Below are 21,614 nucleotides of genomic sequence, written 5' to 3' on the forward strand. Positions count from 1 at the left end.
GGAGACCTTTAGGAGGTCTTCCGTCTAAAGAAGATCTTTAAGAGGGTTTCTGCCTAAAGAAGACCTTTAAGAGGTCTTCTATCTAAAGAAGACCCTTAGTAGGTCTTCTGTCTAAAGAATACCCTTAGGAGGTCTTCCGTCTAAAGAAAACCTTTCAGAGGGCTTCTGTCTACAGAAGACGTTTAGGATGTCTTCTGACTAAAAAAGACCTTTCTAAAAAAGACATTCTGTTCAAGGAAGACCTTTAGGAAGTCTTCTGTTTAAAGAAGACGTTAGGAGGTCTTCTGTCTAAAGAGGACCTTTAGGAGGTCTTCCGTCAAGTCCTTTTAGAAATTTTTTGTCTATAGAAGGCCTTTAAGAGGTCCTTCGACCTATACCTATAAGTTGTCCATAAGACCTATAAGAGGTCCTGTTGCTGTAAAATACCTTTAAGAGCTCCTACTGAATTAAGAAAACTCCTCGAGGCCTTCTATCTTCAAATCCTCTTATTGTTCTCAAACACGATACTCACCTGAATGTTATTAAGCCCCAATTTTCCATAGCACCAAATCCGAAATCGGGCACAGTAACCATGTCGATTTTCTGCAGGCGATTTTTAATACCAAAATATCCCTCATAGAATGGTAGGAATTTGCGCACCAATGAATAGGCATATTGGGTCATGTCACGACTTTCTGGGCGGCTCCAGATTTCAACACGAGGCACCAATGAGGCATCATGATCGGAATAATGAGACTTAACCAAATTCGAAACAATAAAAGCTAAGAGGTAGGTAGGCATTTTTGGTGTGGTCATGAAATCATCACGGGTAAAACCGGGACGGTAAACACTGGAAAACAAATTAATAAAAGTATTAACATTAACGAAAAAAAAAAACAAAAAAATCGGATCGTCTTAGCTTACGTGCTATTATTCACAGGCATATTTGATAAAGCCATTGCAGTTCGGGTGGGTCTAATAATACTGATTGTGAAATTTGCCTTCATATCGGGACGATCGAAACAGGGGAATGCACGACGGGCATCAATTGGTGAAAATTGGGTGCTGATCATCCACCTGGAATAAAATATTCAATAAATATTTATCTTCATTTCTGTTTTTGCTTTTCAACTTACTCTTTCCTTCCCGTATTCAAATCAATATAACTTGTCTTATAAACTCCCTGCAGTGTATCGGTAATTTGACTCACAAAATCCATACTAACAATTAATCTGAGATCTTTTTCATCGGCCAGCGACTTGGCAAGCGTTATAACATATGCCGTTTCATCTCCATTGTAGCTGCTTTCAAATTCAACATCTTCCGCTTGCATTAGATTCTCTGCATAAGTGTCACGTGTAACGCGTACATTTGTCACCGTTATATTGTTGATATCCAAGACAATGGGTTCAAAGGACTTAAGGCGACCATCACGTTGTACTCGTATCGCAACACTGCCATTACTTGTCGATGTGGCATTATTGGGTTCAATGATGATGCTAGCAATAAATAATAAGAAATTTGAATATTGTAGATTAGAATGTGGTGAAATTGATGTGAATAAATAATATTCCATAATTTTCGTGATCATTGGGAATCAAAGTAAAATGTTTTTGGTGGATACATAATCGGAGCTGATTTTTTCCGCAGAAGAAAATAATTTGGAGGTATTTGCTCCATTCCAGAACCTGCAAGAAGCTACTATTTTTTACTACGATAAAAATTTTTCCTTTATGTTATCGAAAAATATAGCAAAAATTAGTAGATTCTTGCAGTACTGGAACAGACCAATTATGAACAAAAAAGTGTTGTCAATCGTCTGATTAGTGCATGTTGTGACTTCTGAGATTTAAAAAAAATAATTTTACTGATTTTTTTTGTTGATGTCTGTCAGCATTTTAATTTACATAAAATGCCCAGAGAAAAGCCTGCTGGTGTTGTTCCTTATTTTTGTCAGCCTTGTAGTTATATGAAGTATGTCCATATTTATATTAGGCAATTTTCGTTGCGCCAATTGTCAGTTTGATGAAGAGGGAGGTGAGGCATATGGTAACCCTTTGCCTCTCAAAACACTCTCTCACCGACAAACTGACAATTGCCGCAAGGAAAATTGCCTAATGTAAATATGGACTATGTATTTCCCATATATAACACTGTGCAACATTTTTAAGGTGATCTTGTGCAAACAATTCGAACTGAAGATTTTTGAAAGTACAGACCCATACGACAAGAAACCCTAGTTGGGTTTTGTTGTGTCAGATCCAGCTCGGATTTTATGGCCCCATCTAAACGTGGTTAAATATTGAGTTTTTAAAGAAATTCGGGGCTATATCTCTGAAACCAATGCGAATCTTCTTCTGACCTCTGAAGCAAATTTGTAGATAAGGACAAGAATAAAATATTTCGAGACATAATGAACTCGAAAAACTACATTTATTGCCTCAAATTTCAAAATATATGCAAAAATTCCACAATTTTTATACATTTCGCACCGTATCTCCAAAACCGTCAATTTTTTCTGAATATTTTCTTTTGGAAAAATATTCCCTGGAATGTAATACATAACTCTTCGGAACATGTCATTGTTGTAGAATGCCTCTATGCCGTTGTTTTCGGTACATTTTTCAACGACGATTTATTAAAAATGTCAATAATGTAGTAAAATCCGAAATGCGAGAATAAAATGTTGGTGTGAACTGTGTTTGAAATACGTGTTGTAAAAGATATGATACAAAATACCGCTGAAACAACATGAAGTAAGCATTTTAGAGTTTCAGAATGTTCTAAAGAATTGTTGAGAACTTTATTTGGAAGATTTTAGCAACTGGTTCCTTTGTTCAACTCCCAATAGTTTAGCCGATACTGACCAGGATTTCAGAAATTATGTAAAATTTTGTATATTTTATAGATTTTGATGCCCTAGATGGAGTTTTTCTTATGTGGTTTTGTCTAAAGATAAGTTCTACTAGTTTAGGGCTACAATATTGCTAAAGACAGCAAGGCCAAATTCCTATTCGTTTCTGAGATAAAGACCTGATAAATTCAAAAAAGTGTAGATTTAGCTCGGTTTAGATGAGGCCATAAAATCCGAACTGGATCTGACAGGACAAAACCCTACTAGGGTTTTGTAGTCTAAATATGTACTTTCAAAAAATGCATACTAGAAGTTGTTTGCATTTTCAGTGTTGCATAGTGTAATTCTACCCATGGTATAATTACCAAGGTAGTGAGTGGTATCACACCAGTTGTTCGAATATGAAAAGTCAAATCCCTTTATAAACAATATTTTTGTTGTAATTTCCCAAGGTCAAGTTCGATGATGAGCTATATCGGTCCATGTTTTGATATAGCCCTCATATAACGGTACCTCCCGATTTTCGGTATTTTGAGGATTTTAGCTACAATTTTTAACCGAAGTAGCTTAAGTTGACATTCGAAGTTCTCAGTGGCCACGAAACTTCTCCACCGAACATCGTTAACATAGGTCCATGTTTTGGTATAGCCCGCATATAACGGTACCTCCCGATTTTCGATATTTTGATGATTTCAGATACAATTTTCGGCCGAACTAGCTAAAATTTGACTTTTGAAGTATTTGAAATTCGACATTTGAGGTTCCCAGTGGTCACAAAACTGCTCCACCAACAATTATCCACATACGTCCACACTTTGATTTCTCTCCATATAAGGTTGCCAACCGATTGAAGACAGGTCTATATGCATTTTTACCTTATTTATGTATCAGTGATCACAGAATATCTCCGCCTCAAATTGTGGACAGGATAGAAAACAATTATTCCGTTTATTTTATTTTCGACCCGGCCGAACTTAACGCTTTTTTACTTGTTTCCTCTGAAATGTGTACAAGCTTTTTGGTGCGGGAACAGACACAGTAATATTTCATCATTACCATAGTTTTTGCACAGGGTGATTCATTAATTATCCCCGACACAATCATATGGTTGATAATCGGTGTGTGACTTACTCAAGACACAAACCATGTATTTACTAGAGTCCATAGCTTGATGCATAACTTGAAGGCTGAATACGATGAATACGTTTTTTCTTCTTAGCAATGGTATGGCTTAAGGCGCGTTAATTCAGAGGTTCAGAGGTGATGCCACGTATTTTGCAGTTGTTGCTGTTGTATCACCTCAAATATGTTCGTTCGTATGTATACATTTTCAGTTTTCTGGTTCTTGTTGCTCTGTGTGCGGATTCAAAAAGTCTGCAACCTGGACTGGTTGCGTCCATAATGAATCAGGAGACAAGTGAGTGGGTTCAGCTTGGCAGCTAAAAAAAAAAAACAGCGAGTCGTGCTGTCCCAAACCACACGTAGGGCATGTGTTGCATATCGTGGCATCAATTCGGGCCCAATACGAATTGAGGCGGGTGCTACGACCGGATCTTAACTGTGCTAAAACCAGTCGTGGTTGTCTTGGCAGTTGGTGTTCTACTGCTGTGATGGATGAGCGATTGTCTATAAGTACGGCATTCACACTACACCTTTGTAATGCCTGCGCAACTGCATCAGTGTGAATATTATTCGAGCCTGCCTGCACGTTAATTGAGAAGATTACGATTGTACCTTTGTACCTCTCTCTTCAGATCATAAAGATCTCTCCTGACATGCCTGGGCGGACGAAGTCTCTCCACTAATGGTGGCAGGGATGGTCACGGTGGTAACACCCAAGCAATTTCTTGTTGTACTGATGTACCGGTAAAATCTTCGTCTCCTCATGTAGATTGTCCACTGGTGGTATGAAGAGGCACCCTGTTTGAGTCCTCACGGCGGTATTATGGTAGGTTTGAATATTCTGGCATTGCGTAGCGCTAACATTTGCATAGCACTTTGGGCCGAATACCTTACCATAGACTGGCCTATTGCTTTGTAAGGGGTCAACAAGGTTTCTTTGTTAGCACCTCAAGTGTTGTTGACCAGCGACTAGAGAACCTTGTTTTACTTCTTGGATCTTGTGGCAAATAGGTGTAGCTTGCCCGAGCGACTTAATCATGCTATTGAACCATATACCCAATTTCTTGGGATAGTTAGTGGTCACAATCACGACACCATCGACTAATATGTTCAGGGGGTGGCAGTGGACTTAGTGGCGGATATTTTCATATGCATTTCTCTGATGGAAGAACGGCACTAAATCAGCAATGTAGAAATTTAACCTATTACATATGTCATTGACGATTGCACCCGACGCCACCAAGATCGTACAATCATCCGCATACATTACGATCTCTATGCCGTCTGAAGGGTAATGAATTTCAGAAAGGTATAGGTTAAACAGTTCCGGAGATTTTACGCCGCCTCAGGGGACTCCCTGTTTCCTCAAATGACTGGCGTCCACACCGTCCTAGGTGGAGGGAAGTCTTCTCTATATCCTCAAACAGCTTGGCATGGTTTACAGTATCGAATGCCTTCGATAGGCCAAGAGCCACTACAACTGTTCGGTCGCACGGCTTGTTCTAGTTCAGTTCTCAACTGATATGTGTGGATATGGCATATAATGCTTAAGTAGTGTTGTGCATTTTTCATGCTGGTATTGGACAACTGGGAAACTGCTTCTCATCCTTGCCAGGCTTCAATAGCGGGACCATCCTGACAACTGTCCATGCTTCTGAAAATAACGGTGGCTAACGTTAAATTGAGGACACTTGTCGAATACTCAACTCCAGTTTCATCCAGTTACTTAAGCATGATTGCTTTGGATCATTTCGCGTTTCGGATGACATCTGCAACATCGCTCTTCGTAAATTGTGGTGTTATCACCTCCTCGGCTGGAAGGGCTTTTATACGGCATAGCTCACTCCACTTTGCTTTATCATTCTCGCGGTTCGTAATAAATAGCAGTTTAAAATAACACGCGCACATCTTCGAATCGGTCACTGTCACGTGAAAGTAACAGCCGTTCTATTATCCTTATTTTCCGTTGCCCACAATTTGCTTAATCCTGTACCAATATTAATTGTATTGCTTTAGGTGGTCGACACACTTTTTCTGCGTATGCTTGCTAATAGCCTGTTGACTTTGACAGTAATAGTACGTTTATATATAACCGGATTTAACAAACCCACTGGGTTTTAAATGTCAATTCCATTACATATACGTCAAACAAATCCTCATAAAGAAGGTTAACCCTGCAACAGGCTATAATATAAACATGGCCTAAATTCCCTAATTCTTTTGTCTTGATGGTTCCTATGACGAAGCTCATCTCTCTGAATCCTTGCCAACCAGCTTTTCCATGGTTCAGAAAAATGAGGCTATTAGCGGTTATGAAGTCGTGTAGTCTGTTAACGGAGGCGATGATCGGTAGATAGTGTCAGCGAAGGGAAATTACGGGTTATTGTGACTTGTCATTTATCAGACAATTATGTGTTTGTGTTTGCCGTTGACTTTTTCTTCATTGAATTAATTAATCGGCATCCTTTATCTGCCCCCTTTTTATGCCCCAAAAGGCTTTTTTATTCCAGTATTCGATGTCATAAATCATGAACACTCATTAAAATAATAATCAGACCATACCAATTTATGATTCCCAGGCAAGTACTCAGCGTAACAAGAAGAGACAGTATTTGCGGTGTTTGAGAGAAAATTTCTTTGAAATCCCTATGTACGACATATGATTCGGACGATCATATGGAGTTACAATGATTCAAGTAGGAGGATAATGAGAAAACGAGGAAGAACTTAAGTAAATAGTTCCATAAATTGCCGGTCGAGGCACTAGTGTTGCTATAGGGTGATTCTGTTATTAGTCTAGACACTAACTTTTGTAAGGGTAAGCGGAAGGCATCGTAGGCAAGGCACAAACCATATGTCGATAATGTAGTTACATACATGAAAACGTTCCGCTATTTGCCGCTAGAAGGATCTAGTGTTATCAGATCGATATTTTACTCTTCTTATTCACTACAAAATGTTTATATTCTCAGGCTTTAGGATAAATATATTATAAACAATTTGATGCGATCAAAATTGTGCCTAACCGAAATAATTGCTTTGCACCCCATGTTGGTTCCGACAAAATCCGTTCAGACAACTTTATTTTAAGTTAGACCTATCTGTCCTTCTGTCTGGCTGATGTGCAAGGCAACTTCCAAATGAATCAACAGATTTGGTCTAAATTTTGAAATTGTAATATTTTGTCCAAGTTCGAAGAACATACACTCCTTTGAGTACCTCCTCCAGAAAACTTCAAACATTTTCTCTAAAATGGTGCGGACGATAACTCTAAAAGGGTGTAACCGCTCGGGTCCAAACTTCATACATAGTAACACATAATTGTTACTTACTTAGCTGGCCTTTTACAGAACATTTGTTCCATAAGCCGAACTAAGAAAAAATCTCCAATCCTCTCTGTTTGCTGCTGTAGTTTCCCAATCTGGGATATGTAGCTTTGTGATATCTCGTTTCACTTGTTCGCTCCAACGAAGCTTTGGCCTTCCAGATCTGCGAGAACCTCCATGCGGCCCGTATTTATACGCCTTTTTAGCGGGTTCATCCTCACTCATTCTTATAACATGGCCTAGCCATCGCAATCGTTGTATCTCGATTCGTTCAACTATATTGATGTCATTGTATAGTTGATACAGCTCGATGTTCATACGACGCCGATATTCGCCGTCAACACAGATTGGCCCGTAGATCTTTCGAAGAATTTTTCTCTCAAACACACAAAGCACTGCCTTATCTGCTTGAGCAAGTACCCATGCTTCAGAACCATACATTAGCACGGGTAGTATCAGTGTTTTGTACAGTGTTATTTTTGTTTGACGAGAGGTGGCTTTATTCCTAAACTGCTTACTCAGCCCAAAGTAGCATCTGTTAGCCAACACTATTCTTCTTCGTATTTCACAACTGATGTTATTTGTTGTGTTTATGGCGGTGCCGAGGTAGACGAAGTCCTTTACTACCTCAAAATTATAGGTACCAACATTCACAGATGGTTCTGTGTTTATGGACATATTTCGCGTCGATACCATCAACTTGGTTTTTACGCCAGACCTACTTTAGCAGATTCTCTTTCGACTTTTGCAAAGGTGTCAGTTACTTCCTTTACCGATCGACCCATGATGTCAATGTCGTCGGCATAAGCCAGTAACATGTGGCTGTTCGTGTATATTGTTCCATTTCTTTTGACCTTCGCGTCCCGTATGACCTTTTCCAGCAGGATGTTGAATAGATCACACGACAGGCCGTCTCCTTGTCTGAAACCTCTTTTGGTAGTAAACTCTTCGGAGAGGTTCTTTCCAATTTTAACTGAGGATCTCGTCTCAGTTAATGTCATTCTACAAAGTCGAATGAGCTTTGCAGGAATACCAAAATCAGACATGGCTTGGAACACCTTTGAACGTATAGGGCTGTCGAATGCTGCTTTATAATCGACGAAAAGATGGAAGGTGTCGATCTGCATTTCTTGGGTCTTTTCCAGGATTTGTCTCAAGGTAAATATCTGGTCAATGGTGGATTTGCCAGGTCTAAAGCCGCACTGATAGGGTCCAATAATTTCATTGACCATAGGCTTTAGTCTCTCACACAATATGCCAGATACTATCTTATATGCAATAGGGAGCAGACTTATGCCCCTATAATTGGAGCACACAGTCTTATCACCCTTCTTGTGGACTGGACATAGGATGCTCACGTTCCAATCGTCGAGTACGCGTTCTTCCTGCCAGATGGTGCTAACTAGCTGATGCATACACCTTATCAGCGTGTCGCCTCCGGTTTTGAACAGCTCGGCTGGTAGGCCATCTGCTCCTGCCGCCTTATTATTCTTCAGCCGGTTTATTGCTGTCCTTACCTCATCTTGGCTGGGCGGTATACATTCAATACCATCATCTGGGATTGGATCTGTGGTATCTTCGCCGTCTTCACTGCTATCGGATACCAACAGTTTGGAAAAATGTTCTTTCCATATCCTGAGCACACTATCTGTATCAGTTACCAAATTACCTTGTTGATCTCTACAGGAGGATATTCCTGTACCAAAGCCATCAGTTTGATGCTTGACTCTTTGGTAGAATTTTCGGACTTCGTTCTGTCTCCTGTACATCTCCATTTGTTCACACTCCCTCTTTTCCATTTCTCTCTTTTTCCTGCGGAAAAGACGTTTCTCCTCTCTCCTTTTCTCCCGATACCTCTCTCGTGCGCTACGCGTTGCTACTGATTGTAAAGTAGCCCTATATGCCGCATTTTTTTCTTCGGTAGCAGCACGGCACTCCTGGTCATACCACGGATTCTTTGGTGGAGGTCTCTGGTATCCAAGTACTGATTTTGCGGCTGTTTGCATGGAGTGGGCAATATTTTGCCATTGTGCTGATATGTTATCGGGACGAGAAGTGCTATCATTAAGCAATTGGGTCAGTTGAGTGGAATATGCTGTGGCTATCTGTTGTGTTTGCAGCTTGGCGATGTCCAACTTTCGTGTTGTGTCTGTCCGTGCTTTATTTGCAACGTTTAGACGGGTACGTACCTTTGCTGCAACGAGGTAATGGTCCGAATCTATGTTTGCTCCTCGGAACGATCGTACATCCAACACGCTCGATGAATGTCTTCCATCTATCACAACGTGATCAATTTGATTTATTGTTCTTTGGTCTGGAGACAGCCAAGTGCCCTTATGAATATCGAGATGCTTAAATCTGGTACTGCTAACTACCATGTTTTTTGCCGCTGCGAAGTCTATCAGTCTCATTCCATTGTCTGATGTTTCACTATGTAGACTGAATTTCCCAACTGTTTGTCCAAAGATATTCTCCTTTCCAATTTTGGCATTAAAATCGCCTAGAACAATTTTAATGTCATGGGCAGGACAATGGTCATATGTTTCTTCTAAGCTCTCGTAGAATATATCTTTGGTCTGTTCGTCCTTGTCTTCGGTTGGGGCATGAGCGCAGATAAAGCTGATGTTGAAGAATTTTGCTTTAAATCGAATTGTAGCAAGTCTTTCATTCACTGGGGTGAAGCTGGAGACCAGATGTTTTAACCTCCGACCAACTACAAAACCGCAACCAAACTCATGCTTTGTGTCATGGCAGCTATAATACAGTGCGTCACCTTTAGGTGTTGTTGTGACATCTTTCCCAGTCCATCGTATTTCCTGTATGGCAGTAATATCGGCTTTGTACTTTCCAAGTACATCTGCCAATGCGAAGACTGCACCTTCTCTATAAAGAGTGCGAACATTCCAGGTGCAGATTCGCAGATCATGGTCCTTAAAACGTTTGCGGGGTTCGTCAACTTTAGAGGGTTTTGTTTTTCTTTTCTTTCGTTTTTTCATAGTAGGCTGTTTTTTTCTAGGGGAGGGTTACTAACCCGACGCCCAAACCCAAGTTTTTAACGTTCTTATGGGCGAACGCGCGGCACATGTTAGCTCACTACCTTTAACGGGTGTTAAAGGCAGTTCCCCAGGTGACACCACGGGGAGGTCAGTGTCCACTTGAGACGAAAGAGGGACCAAGATAAATCCTGGGCTTTGCCATGTTAAAACCGGTCAGGACCGTTCCTTGGTATCTTCCATCCCCTACGTCACCCAACACATAATTGTATGATCGCTAAAACTCAAACACGGATTGGCAAATAAAGAAGAATATTTCTTCCAGACATAGATCAGGTACACCTCGGGTACCTCCCAATCAAAATTTTAAGATTTATCATTTTGCAATTTTTGCAGTATGTTGTCCCAGCGGTCCCTATTATGGCGGTAATTTTTTTATGTATCAAAACTTCCTGAGTTAATGACCCAAAAGCTCCAAAAACACCTGCCAACAGTTTACAGCGATTGGCGAATCGTTGCTTCCTGACATAAAGGCCGAAAAGCTCGAAAAATTCTGCGAATGGGCTGGTTGACATGATATCTATCGAAAAGAGTGATTGAAATTGGTCCATCGTACAATTTCTCTTGAACTTAATTCAAATTCGAAGATGGTCTATATCGGACAGCTCATTCCGTTATCTGCCTCACAAAAGAATTGGTTTGAAGTTTTTATCGGAAGTTGGCCTAATGATTCTGATTATAACGAAATTACTTTTTCGGGGGAAGTTCCATACTTTCTGATATGGTTGGGAAAGTCTAAACTTCTTCAGATATGAGCAGCGAAATGTCCCAATATTTAAAGTAAATTTTTGTGGTCTTTGTTACAACGGAATAATTTTAATTTCTCCATTTTCCAAAAACTCTGCCCAAGGATAATGTATATTTTTTCTGTTGAATGTGTTTATTTGTTCTCCGAGGAAACTTCCAAAACGTTTTTTTTACCTACGAAAATTCAACAAACAAAATATGTTGCCACAAACATCCCAGAGCTGACAAAGGACACTTCTCTCATACCAATTAATGATAGCTTTTTATAGCCGAGTCCGAATGGGCTGTTTTAAGGCACCACCTGTATAGAAGTTTTACACGGGTGAAATACTCATTACGCATGGGAATCGAACTCGGGCATTCAGTGTGCAAGGTTAGTGTGCTTACCGTTGCACCATGGTGACACCCCATGCAATGTACTTTTTGCACGCTCCCTCTTTATCCTCCTACTGATTAGTTGTTCGTGATTGGAGAATTGGCATAAAGCATTAGCGCGTTTGAAAGGATATTCTATGGCCTGCATATGCGCACTCATTCTGTCTTGGGCCACCTTAGTAAATAAGTCGATGTTTAAGAAATAGACCGTAACAGTTGACTTTTCTCTTCGTTTTGAAAAACCTCCCCTATCTCCCACGCAGTGTTCCTCATTATTATTCAATAGAATATTCCCCATACAATGTTTTAATTTATTTTGTTATTGATTTAAAAATAACACCTTATATCATTTCCTGATCTGTCACTCTCACTCACATTGGCCACCATCAGCAGCTGCATTTGCACAATACGATGACGACTATCATCCAAATATTATTTAAATATTTTGTTAATAGCATCAATTCAATGCTTTTTTAATAAGAATCTACGTTTAATATCAATAAATACGCAAACATGTATTCTGCAGACAGTTGGACAAATATTTATTTTGCATTTTGTGTTTTTGCGTTTATTTTCCTTAGCTGGAATGAAAAATAAACTGACAGCAGAAGTGGTGCTGCTGCGGTGCGATGGTGGAATCATTAAGGCATGAAGTGTTGTTATTGTTCTTTGGCATATCTATGAAATGGAATTGCCAAAGTGCTATGGAAAAACAAATAGAATAGAATTCAATAGGAAAAGTAAACAAGTATCAACGTTGGAATGGAATGAAAATCTATAAATCCATGTGGTCAAGAAATTATCATGATATTATGGTGTGAATGATGAAAATGTTTCCGGAAAGTGTGTTACCAAGAACAGCAATTCCAAAAACAAAGTTAGGAAATTAAAATTCGAGGAAATAAAATTATTAGGTGTGAACATTATGCGAAAATAATAATAAATACAAATAATAAAAATTATACAAATGTTTTCAGGGTCAATGCAATTGATTACCTTAGAGATATCCGATATATCAATAATAATGGGTATTCATTATTATTTTGAAATAATTTGAAACTTCCCCCACTGTTATCATTGTGTACAAAAAAATTAACATGTAAAACGTATCCCATGTTCATAGTGTGAAGAATGCAAATGAATTCTCTTGCGGCCCCAAAACAAAACTGAAAATTTATTTGTTTGAATGCAAAATGTTTCTCTTTTTTATTTTGTAACGCTTTTGTACAGAAGGAAAACATCGATTCTTTATAGTGTTTGTTTTGATTTAGTGTTTTTCTTGTAAAGCATTGTTGTCTATTTTTCTGTTTTTAGGGAATACCGGAAATGTTACACGATCCAACGGCGGCAGCCAGTGTATTGCAATTAGAACATTTTTGGTTTGATAGAGAATTTGCCAAAATGCCAATCAAAGCAGCGTGTTCAGTGTTTGGGTTCAAAAGGTATACGCTATATACGACGACAGATAGACCACGATGAGGCTAAGCCATTACTTATTGTAGAGTCAACAAGTAAGAATGGCAAAAGAATGGTATTTTGAGTTGAACAGGTCAGAGGTATGTATATGTGTACTTCACAAAGAGCATAACATGACTGGGAACTATTCTAAAAACAAGATGGGACACGTCCCTTGCAGTCTTGAGTCGTCAAAACGAATGCTTGGTCTTTTATGCTTCGATATCTAAACTAAACTTCTGTATCTTCAGGGATAAAATCTGACCAAGGGTCATCGAGTGCAGAGAATTTTTATTAGAATTCAAATCCCGATTAGAGGTGGGCGATTGTCGTGTTCGTGTCATTAGAAAACACTACACAACAACAAATACACACATAAACAACAACAGCACTTTAGCGACGACTAAGTATTAAACCTTTTAGCTTTGTTGTATCGTGTTTTCTAGTGCCACGAAACACGACAATCGCTCATCTCTAATCCCGATCACATACGTATTGACCAGGAGGATAATTCGATTATCAACAATACACGCACCCATAGATATCACAACAAATTTTGTCTTTAGTTAAAGGTAGCTCAGTTCCTCTACTTTATATAGACTCAGCCTTTGGTTAACGAGGATAAATACAACTTGATACTATCTAACGATCTGTCCCATCGAAATATTGATTTTGGACCCCAAGTATATTTGGTCAAAATCCGTTTCAGAAAATTTGAATTCCGTCCGTCTGTCAGTCTGGAGCGCACGATAACTCTCGAAGAGAGTAATCCTTTTGTTACGATGTTCAACGTCGTAATATTGATTCGGTCCAATAATTTTTTTTTACAAATTTCCACAAAAAATTCTAAATTTTAGGGCAAAAGTGCAGACAGAGTTCGGACCATCCATCGTGTCACCTGGTCTGACAAATGACGTTGTTTCTCTTCAGTCAGACCATCTCAATCTCGTCTCCATCAGCAGACACCACATTTTCATCAATCATAGGAAATTTAACGGATCTAGTGTCAGGGAGTTCACCAATCACCGCCTCAGAGAATGGTCCAAAGTTTCTGATGTTCGGGCAGAAGATAGAAAGTTCCGAGACATCATCATAGCTATATACCTGCTGGTCGAATACCCGAAGTGAACAAAAATTTTCAATGATAATATATAAGAAGATTCAAAGATCTTCTATGAGAAGATTTAACGATCTTCTGAAAAGGTTAAACTATCTTCTGAAAAGGTCAAACTATCTTCTATGAGAAGATTCAACGATCACCTATGAGAAGATCCATCGACCTTTAAAGGTGGCTAGATCTTCTAGGCGAAGATCTAACTACCTTCCAGATGAAGATATAACGATATCTTAGAGAGGATTCTATATCTTATATGAGAAGATCCAACTAACTTCTATGAAAAGATCCAGCGAAATTCAATGAGAAGCTGCAGCGATCTTCTATGTTTATATATGTTTATATATGTTGATATAAAACGAAGATCCAGTGATTTTCTATGAGAAGCTCCAACGATCTTCAATGTGAAGATAAACCGATCTTCTTGGAGAAGATTCAGCTAATTTTATTTAGAAGATCCAATTACCTTCTATGAAAAGATCCAGCGAACTTTAATGATATGACCTCCTTAACGTTTGGTGACGTTACGCTGACTGTTCCGAAGAGGTGCGCAAGTTATTTTAAGTGAGTGACAGGGTGAAGTGAATGCTCATTAGATATTTTTTCTCGTAATAAGTTCCCTTAACCTGTCACATCATGGCGAAGTTCGGAAAATGTGCAGAGTGCTCCGCTACTGAAGCTAAGCAAAAGTGAATCGCACAGATCGATGGTGCATAGCAAAGGCTCTTGAGTCTTTGCTTCTCCCCAGCGCCAGAAATAGGTATGCATTTGCCGATAATCTGCATGGGCGTAAACAGCATGGCATGCAACAGCGCTGCACGCCATCTCCACACATATTAGTCGAGGACTGAACCGCAACAAGCCGTGCAATAGGACAGTGTTGGTGGCCCTCAAAGGCCTTAGATACTGTCTAGTACTCCACGCGGGCAGAATACCCTCAAGCCAAGTTTGAAACGTTGGATAATCAATTATAACTGCGGACTCCAGTCTACGTTGAATTCAAGACAAGAATTTAAACGCCGTACAGTGAAACAGGGTGTTTTTCCAAGTGGGGTGATATCTCCGGAATTGTTTAACATCTACGTTTCCGGTATTGCACCGCCTTCAGACGGCGCGACTGTACGATATGGTCGTCTGGTGTCTTCTCCACCTTTTCTGTATTCCACGATTGTACGATCATGGTAGTGGGTCCTTCTTCAATGTCATTTGCGAAATATTATTTAATTGATTCTACCATTTTTACCGCACGAGGAATATGCAAATATCCACCACCAAGTCTATGACACTCTGTTTACCACATGGACTGTGGAGATAAGCTCAGAGTTGAATGTTCAAGTCGATGGTAGGAGAATTCTGACCACTAACTATCTCAAGATGCTAGAGGTAACATTCGGCAGCATTTTTACGTTGTCCGCATGCCTTAGGTATCTGCGACAAGCAGAGATGTAGGAACAAGGTCCTCAAGTCACTGGTCGGAAGCACTTGGGATGCAGACTAGGCCGGGGCGATTTCGTTCTCCATGGATCCCAACACGCTTGAATATTTTTCTGGTCAATTTTTTAAGCACAATGCCATTTATCGACATTTTCCGAAAAGTTTGCACCTTCTCAAGACCAAAACTGCCTTAAAAAGCGTTCCAATGCTTTTACGATGTATTGGAGAGCACTTAATTACTGTCTTGGCTACAATTTTTGTCTTTGTGTTGGCTCGAAAATCTCAATGGCTTGACTTTTTTGCTCAGTTCAATCCCAGGAATAAGAAACGCGAAGAACCCATAAAGGTTTTCAAATCGCCCCGGCCTAATGCAGACATAAAACGTTTTTGACCACGACCAAGCGATAGGTCGGCCGGTGCCAAATTGGGGGACGGCAGTGTGAAAAGTTGAAAATTGTAGCAGAATTCCGACCACTAATTACCCCGAGATCCTAGGGGTAACATTCGACAGCATGCTCACGTCATTTTCGGATGCCATAGCTACATGTGACAAGTTGAGATGTGGAAAAAGGTCCCTAGCCGGCAGCACTTTGGGGTACAGACAAAGCAACCTTATTGAACATTTATAAAGCTATAGATCGATCTGTGGTAAGTTTTGCGTAGCCAACGCGGTTCGCTAACATGAGTGCAAAGCAATGGAACAATATTCAAACTTGTCAGAACGCCGCCCTGAGATCTGTAACGGAGTACCTGGTCATGTCATCAGTGGACCATCTGCATGGAGAGTTGAAGATTGCTCCAGTACGGCAACACAATGTCATAGTCTCTCGTGGCAGTAATTGCTCAGCTGTTACCGTAAGAGTCATCATCGTTTAGTGGATAGGACTCCCCTACCCAGACATGTCAGAAGGGATCTTCATGATCTAGTGAGACAGATAAAGCAACCTTATTGAACACGTATAAAGCTATACATATATCGATCTGTAGTAAGTTTTGCGTAGCCAGCGCGGTTCGCGAGCATAAATGCAAAGCGATGAAACAATATTCAAACTGTAACAGAGTGGACCATCTGTGTGGAGAGTCGAAAATTGCTCCAGTACGACAATACAATGTCATTGTCTCGTAAGAGTCAACATCGTGTAGTATATAGGACTCCCCTACCCAGGCATGTCTGAAGGAATCTTCAAGATCTAGTGAGAGAGAAAGAGAGGACCAACGATATAAGAAATAATCCCTAGATCAGCTAAGGTCGCTCATATACGTTATCTGCCGTTTGTTAGGAAAGGAAAGACGCTCTCAGAGAGGCTAACGCTCCAAATATTTGAACATAACTGCCCTAGATCAGCAAGTTTATCAAGCAGGTTTGGATAGCAACCACACAGATGCCATAAAAACTATTGTCTGAATGGGGATCTTGGATTACATCCTACATCTATCGCAGCTGAAGAACGTCAGCTGCCACGACAAACCAAAGCAGTTTTGGCTCTACTACGTTTAGGTTGGTGCAGCCATCTAAATTCCTATAGGACAAGGATTGATGACACCGTGCAAAATATATGCCTAGCATGTGGTACAGGCCCGCCCGACGCACTGCACTTTTTCAACTATTCTGCCAAAACTACTCAACTAACTCCAGTAGCTTTGTGCTTACAACCAATCGAAGCAGCCACATTCCTATACCTGGAGATAGAGCCAGAGTCGGATTAAGCAAGAAAACGAACAAAAAAACATAATCAGTAGCAAGGAGAAGCACGCTAAAACGGTTTCGGGAGAAAGCAGGAGGGAAGAGAATCTCTCTTCAAGAGGTATTTTCTGCGGAAAACTGGAAAAGCGAGAGTCTAAAGAAATTCTACCAAAGAGTGAAACATTCTCCTAAAGAGACGAGCATGGAAACCTGGTAAAATATACAGAAAGCGTAGTCAAGATGTGGAACAACATTTTTTCTAAGCCAGTGGGAGGGCAAGGAATCCTCGCGGGGTTGTGTCTTCTCCACACATACGAATTAATCCACACACAAAATAACAAGAACAATGTTTTCTCAATATGTTGTTGTTGTAAGTTTGACTTTATTCTAAGCAAGACAAAATTGTGCCATGATTCTAAGCTATTGGTAACAACCTAGCTAACATTTTTTCCGAATACGGTCAGAAATTCTGAACAAATTTCCGATTCTGATGTCTAATTCGTACCGAATTCGGTATGAAAGTTATATGGACGTGCTTACCGCATTCGGAAAGTATTTCTAAGGAGTTTCCTGACGAATTCGAAACATTTAGATTTTCTAAAAGATATTGGTCCGAATTCGGAAAAAAATTCTGGAAAATTCAGTGAAAATTCAATTATTATATGTATGTTTCATTTATATTAAAAAAATTGCATATGCGAATTTTATAACCAATCACTTTGTTTTTCAACAACAACCGAACAAAAAATCCCTTAGATATCTACTAGAAATCGGAACGAAGATTCTCCAAAAAGGTGAAGAGATTCTGAAAAAAAAACTTTTAGAAAATCAGTCCAATTTCTTGGAAAATATTAGAGAAATCATCAAATTTTAAAAAAATATTCAGAAAATTTTGTAAAAAATCTGAAATTAGAGCCCTCAGAAAAAATTTTAGCCTGGATGCCCAGATGATGGAATCAAATCGAATACCCCACAGCGATATTTTATACCCTGTCGGAGTTTTGTATCCTCGCAAATCTAATGTGACATTGAAAGATGACATTACCAGCCTGTTTTTGTCGTTCGTCGATTTCATGCACGAAAACACAATTTGGTTTTTATACCAATTGACGTTTGTATTCGTGTGACAAACAACTGAAAGCTTTTCATTTTCGTAATTTTTTTGGTTCTCTTAAAAAAATCTGATGAACGAATACTTCAGAAATAAATGAATGGAAGAGACCCATCGTTTTCAATGAAAACTGAGTTATTTGCATAATAAATGACATACAACGCATGAAAACTGGTGGGGAATGTCATTTTATTTATTTTCACAGAAGTGCAGAAGAAGAAGTACCGCCGATTCTTCATATTTATGAATTATTTTTTGACAAATTTGTTTACAGTTTTGTCTTCTTTTATGGAAACCCTGAAATATAAAAGCTTTACCGAAATAGACTAAAGCTTTTATATAAAGACGAATGGTTTGTAAAATTTTACAATAACCAAATTTTGAACGTGTACTTTTTAGTACGAACGGTTCCTGTGACAGGCAAGCATTTTTACAAAAACAGGCTGTTACTGATAGGCGATCTTCTGTTAAAGTAGGAAAGAACCACTGCAAGCAGTTCGCTACCAAACGAGGTTTCATTTAGACTTTCGTATAATATTTTCAATATTCTGGAAATGTCGCAATATACAACAACAATTATACTCTCACTTATCTCATATATCGAACAAGTTTCCTGAATGGATTCCTTTAATGAGACTGTCCAACGCTTTGACACCATAGATATCTTTTGCCAAGAATTTTAAAATTTAATAATATCAAATAGAATTCCAAAAAAAGATATTTCCCTCAGATAACATTTCAATCAGTAAAACAATGCATCTGTGAAGATAACAATCGGGCGCCAGTCGATACTTTTTGATCTTTTTCGTTGACATCCACACAAGCCATAAATAATAAATAAGAATTCAATTAAATTGATTTTCACACCACAACAATTGAATTCTTAATTAGGCGGCAATAACAATTAATTGTTGTATTATTATATTCATTCTAAAGTAAGTTGTCAAATGTCAAAATATTTCCACAGCAAATACATATGTCAAATTCTGAATGACAGAATACTGTCAAAGAAAATCATTTCACCATTGAAATGCAGGCGACATTCTAGTCGCCTGAAGTCATTAGCTTTATTAAGAAACATGGTATTAAATAATTAAGGGATTGGAAATCTCATTTAGCATTTAATTACTAATATTAGACGTAAATCTGAAACTCATACCTCCCCTAGTGTGATGGTTTAAGTCATGACAAAGTAATGACATCAACACTTAATAACTTTGTTATTAAATTTTTCTTTCTCCTTTACATTTTCCATAATTGTATGAATAATATTTTCTAAACATGGGCCCTGGGGGTACTTTGCTCAATGGGGTTTAGGTATTGCAATGCTAATTCCTAATTACAACTTTGCATGCATTGAGATCACCACCATTCACTGTAGATCGATAGCGTCGGATAGCAAGCAAAGCATGGTGCTTTTTACAAAAACAAAACACGTTCTTTTACAAGGAATTATTACTGATATAGCGAAAACACAACAATAACAAACAAATAAGAATTCACATAACGTGCCAGCATGACTATGGTCTGTTGAAACAAACGATCGATCCGTCACCAACATCATCATCGTCGTCATGCCATACCATGCTATGCCATCCATCATGGTTTAGAATGTTATTGCAAGAAAAATGGCATGCGAATTGTTGTCATAGTTTTTCTTTTTGTTTGTTGTTGTTGCAAAGTGTGCACTCATCGAATTTGTGTGATTAGTTGATGTTGAATTGAATTAATTGACAATGATCACGTCATTCTCAGTGTTTGCCCGAAGAGTCATGAAAAGAAGATGACGTTTACAGTTTAGAGAAATTAAATAATTTTTAGTTAAGAAGTAATAAGCTAACATTTTCCTCACTGGTTTGATTGCGAGGGGAGTTCGTGTCAGTAACAGAATGTCCCTGATGTGATCATTAAGCTAAGAAGTTTACGACAAACTGAAATAATGGACTTAAGTATAACCTATATTCCTTCGGAAAAAATAAACCTATAAAGAAGGTAGATTGTATCGCTTTTATCCTTGAACAACATCTGCAAGATGCACAGCATATTTCCACTACTGTAACAGGGTGATTCAGTCATTAGTGTAGGCACAAACCTTAATTCACCATAACACAATCCGTATGTCGATCGGTAAAAACACTCTCCAACGGAAGGTTCGTGTCTAAACTAGCGATTGAACTACCCTGCAACAATAGTGTAAAAACGCTTTTGTAGTCTCATGCCGTGTTTCAAGTGGCAATATTGTTATAATCGCTACAACTCACCTACTCTTAGATACGAAGGGGTAGGAAAACACCTCAAATTTAAAACAATTTAAATAAATAATGAAAAATTAGCTTCTCTGACCTAATGCCATCATCTCCATTTAGAATTTTTCTCAGTCCAGAAAATATCGGTGGAGAACGTAGACTTGGGAGGTACCGTTATATGGGGAACTTTCCGAAATATATACCAATAACTTCGGCACGAATGTTTTCTACTCTCAAAGAAACCAAAATTTTAAGCCAAAACGGTTGGAAAATGTGGCCAAGACCCTCAAAATTAATAAAATCAGGATGGCGCTATGGGCCCTACTCCGAAACATGGATCTACTTTGAGCATTTTCTGCGAAAAGACGTTCTTCCTCCTGGTAATAAAGATGACAAATTAGAACCTAATCAATTGGAAAATGTGGCCAAGACTTTCCAAATAGCCTAAATCGCGGGGGTACCTATGTATATATGAAGTCCATACCAAAACGTGGGTCCCATCGTGATTGTTTGCATAGAGGGTTTCCTTTTACAAAGAACTCCAAATACCAACATTTTGGCGGATTTGGTGAAAACAAGTAAGAACGTATCAGTGCTGACGGAGATATAAACTCAGCCGCCGACAAAAAAAAAAACAACACAATAATCATGCGGTATATAAAATATATCGATTTTGAATCAATAGTTTGCTTTAAACCCTGTAGGTACCTTAATGTGGGGCTATACCAACTCACTGACATATACCAAACATTTTTAGTAACCACGCTTCTGCATAAAGGACCCGAAATATTAAATTAGTTTTAAACTTTTCTTGCACAATAGCAATTTTAATATGTTTCGGCGTGTTTTGGAGCTTTTGGGCCATTATCTCAGGAAATATTGACTTACTCCACAAAAAAAATTGTACAATTGTAAATGAGACCACTAGAACAACCTACTAAAAAAAGAATCAAAACGATGTGAGAGGAGATCTTAAACTTCACTTTTCCCCTAGAGAGATACCCGAAGGAGTTGGACCGATATAGTCCATATTCCAACCTGATACATGACTGGATGAAATAATACAATGTGAAAAGTCTGCATCAATCAGAAACTCCCTGCGAGAATTATCTTG

The 21,614-nt window shown here is 38.9% G+C and overlaps 1 protein-coding gene across 22 annotated transcripts in view; it reads right to left on the reverse strand.

Moving 5' to 3' along the window:
* Positions 1-21,614, reverse strand: part of LOC141389784 (aminopeptidase N) — a 332,473-nt gene that overhangs the window by 14,429 nt on the left and 296,430 nt on the right. For all 22 annotated transcript variants that reach the window (XM_073961852.1, XM_073961840.1, XM_073961857.1 and 19 more), the window contains 3 exons: positions 1,116-1,478; positions 904-1,056; positions 512-829 (listed from right to left, as the gene is read on the reverse strand). In XM_073961852.1, the coding sequence (XP_073817953.1) occupies positions 512-829; positions 904-1,056; positions 1,116-1,478 (834 nt within the window). The remainder of the gene's footprint in view (positions 1-511; positions 830-903; positions 1,057-1,115; positions 1,479-21,614) is intronic.

The sequence above is a fragment of the Musca autumnalis genome, unplaced genomic scaffold, assembly GCF_047663935.1.
Source record: "Musca autumnalis isolate F117 unplaced genomic scaffold, ASM4766393v1 scaffold_1, whole genome shotgun sequence".
NCBI classification, from domain to species: domain Eukaryota; kingdom Metazoa; phylum Arthropoda; class Insecta; order Diptera; family Muscidae; genus Musca; species Musca autumnalis.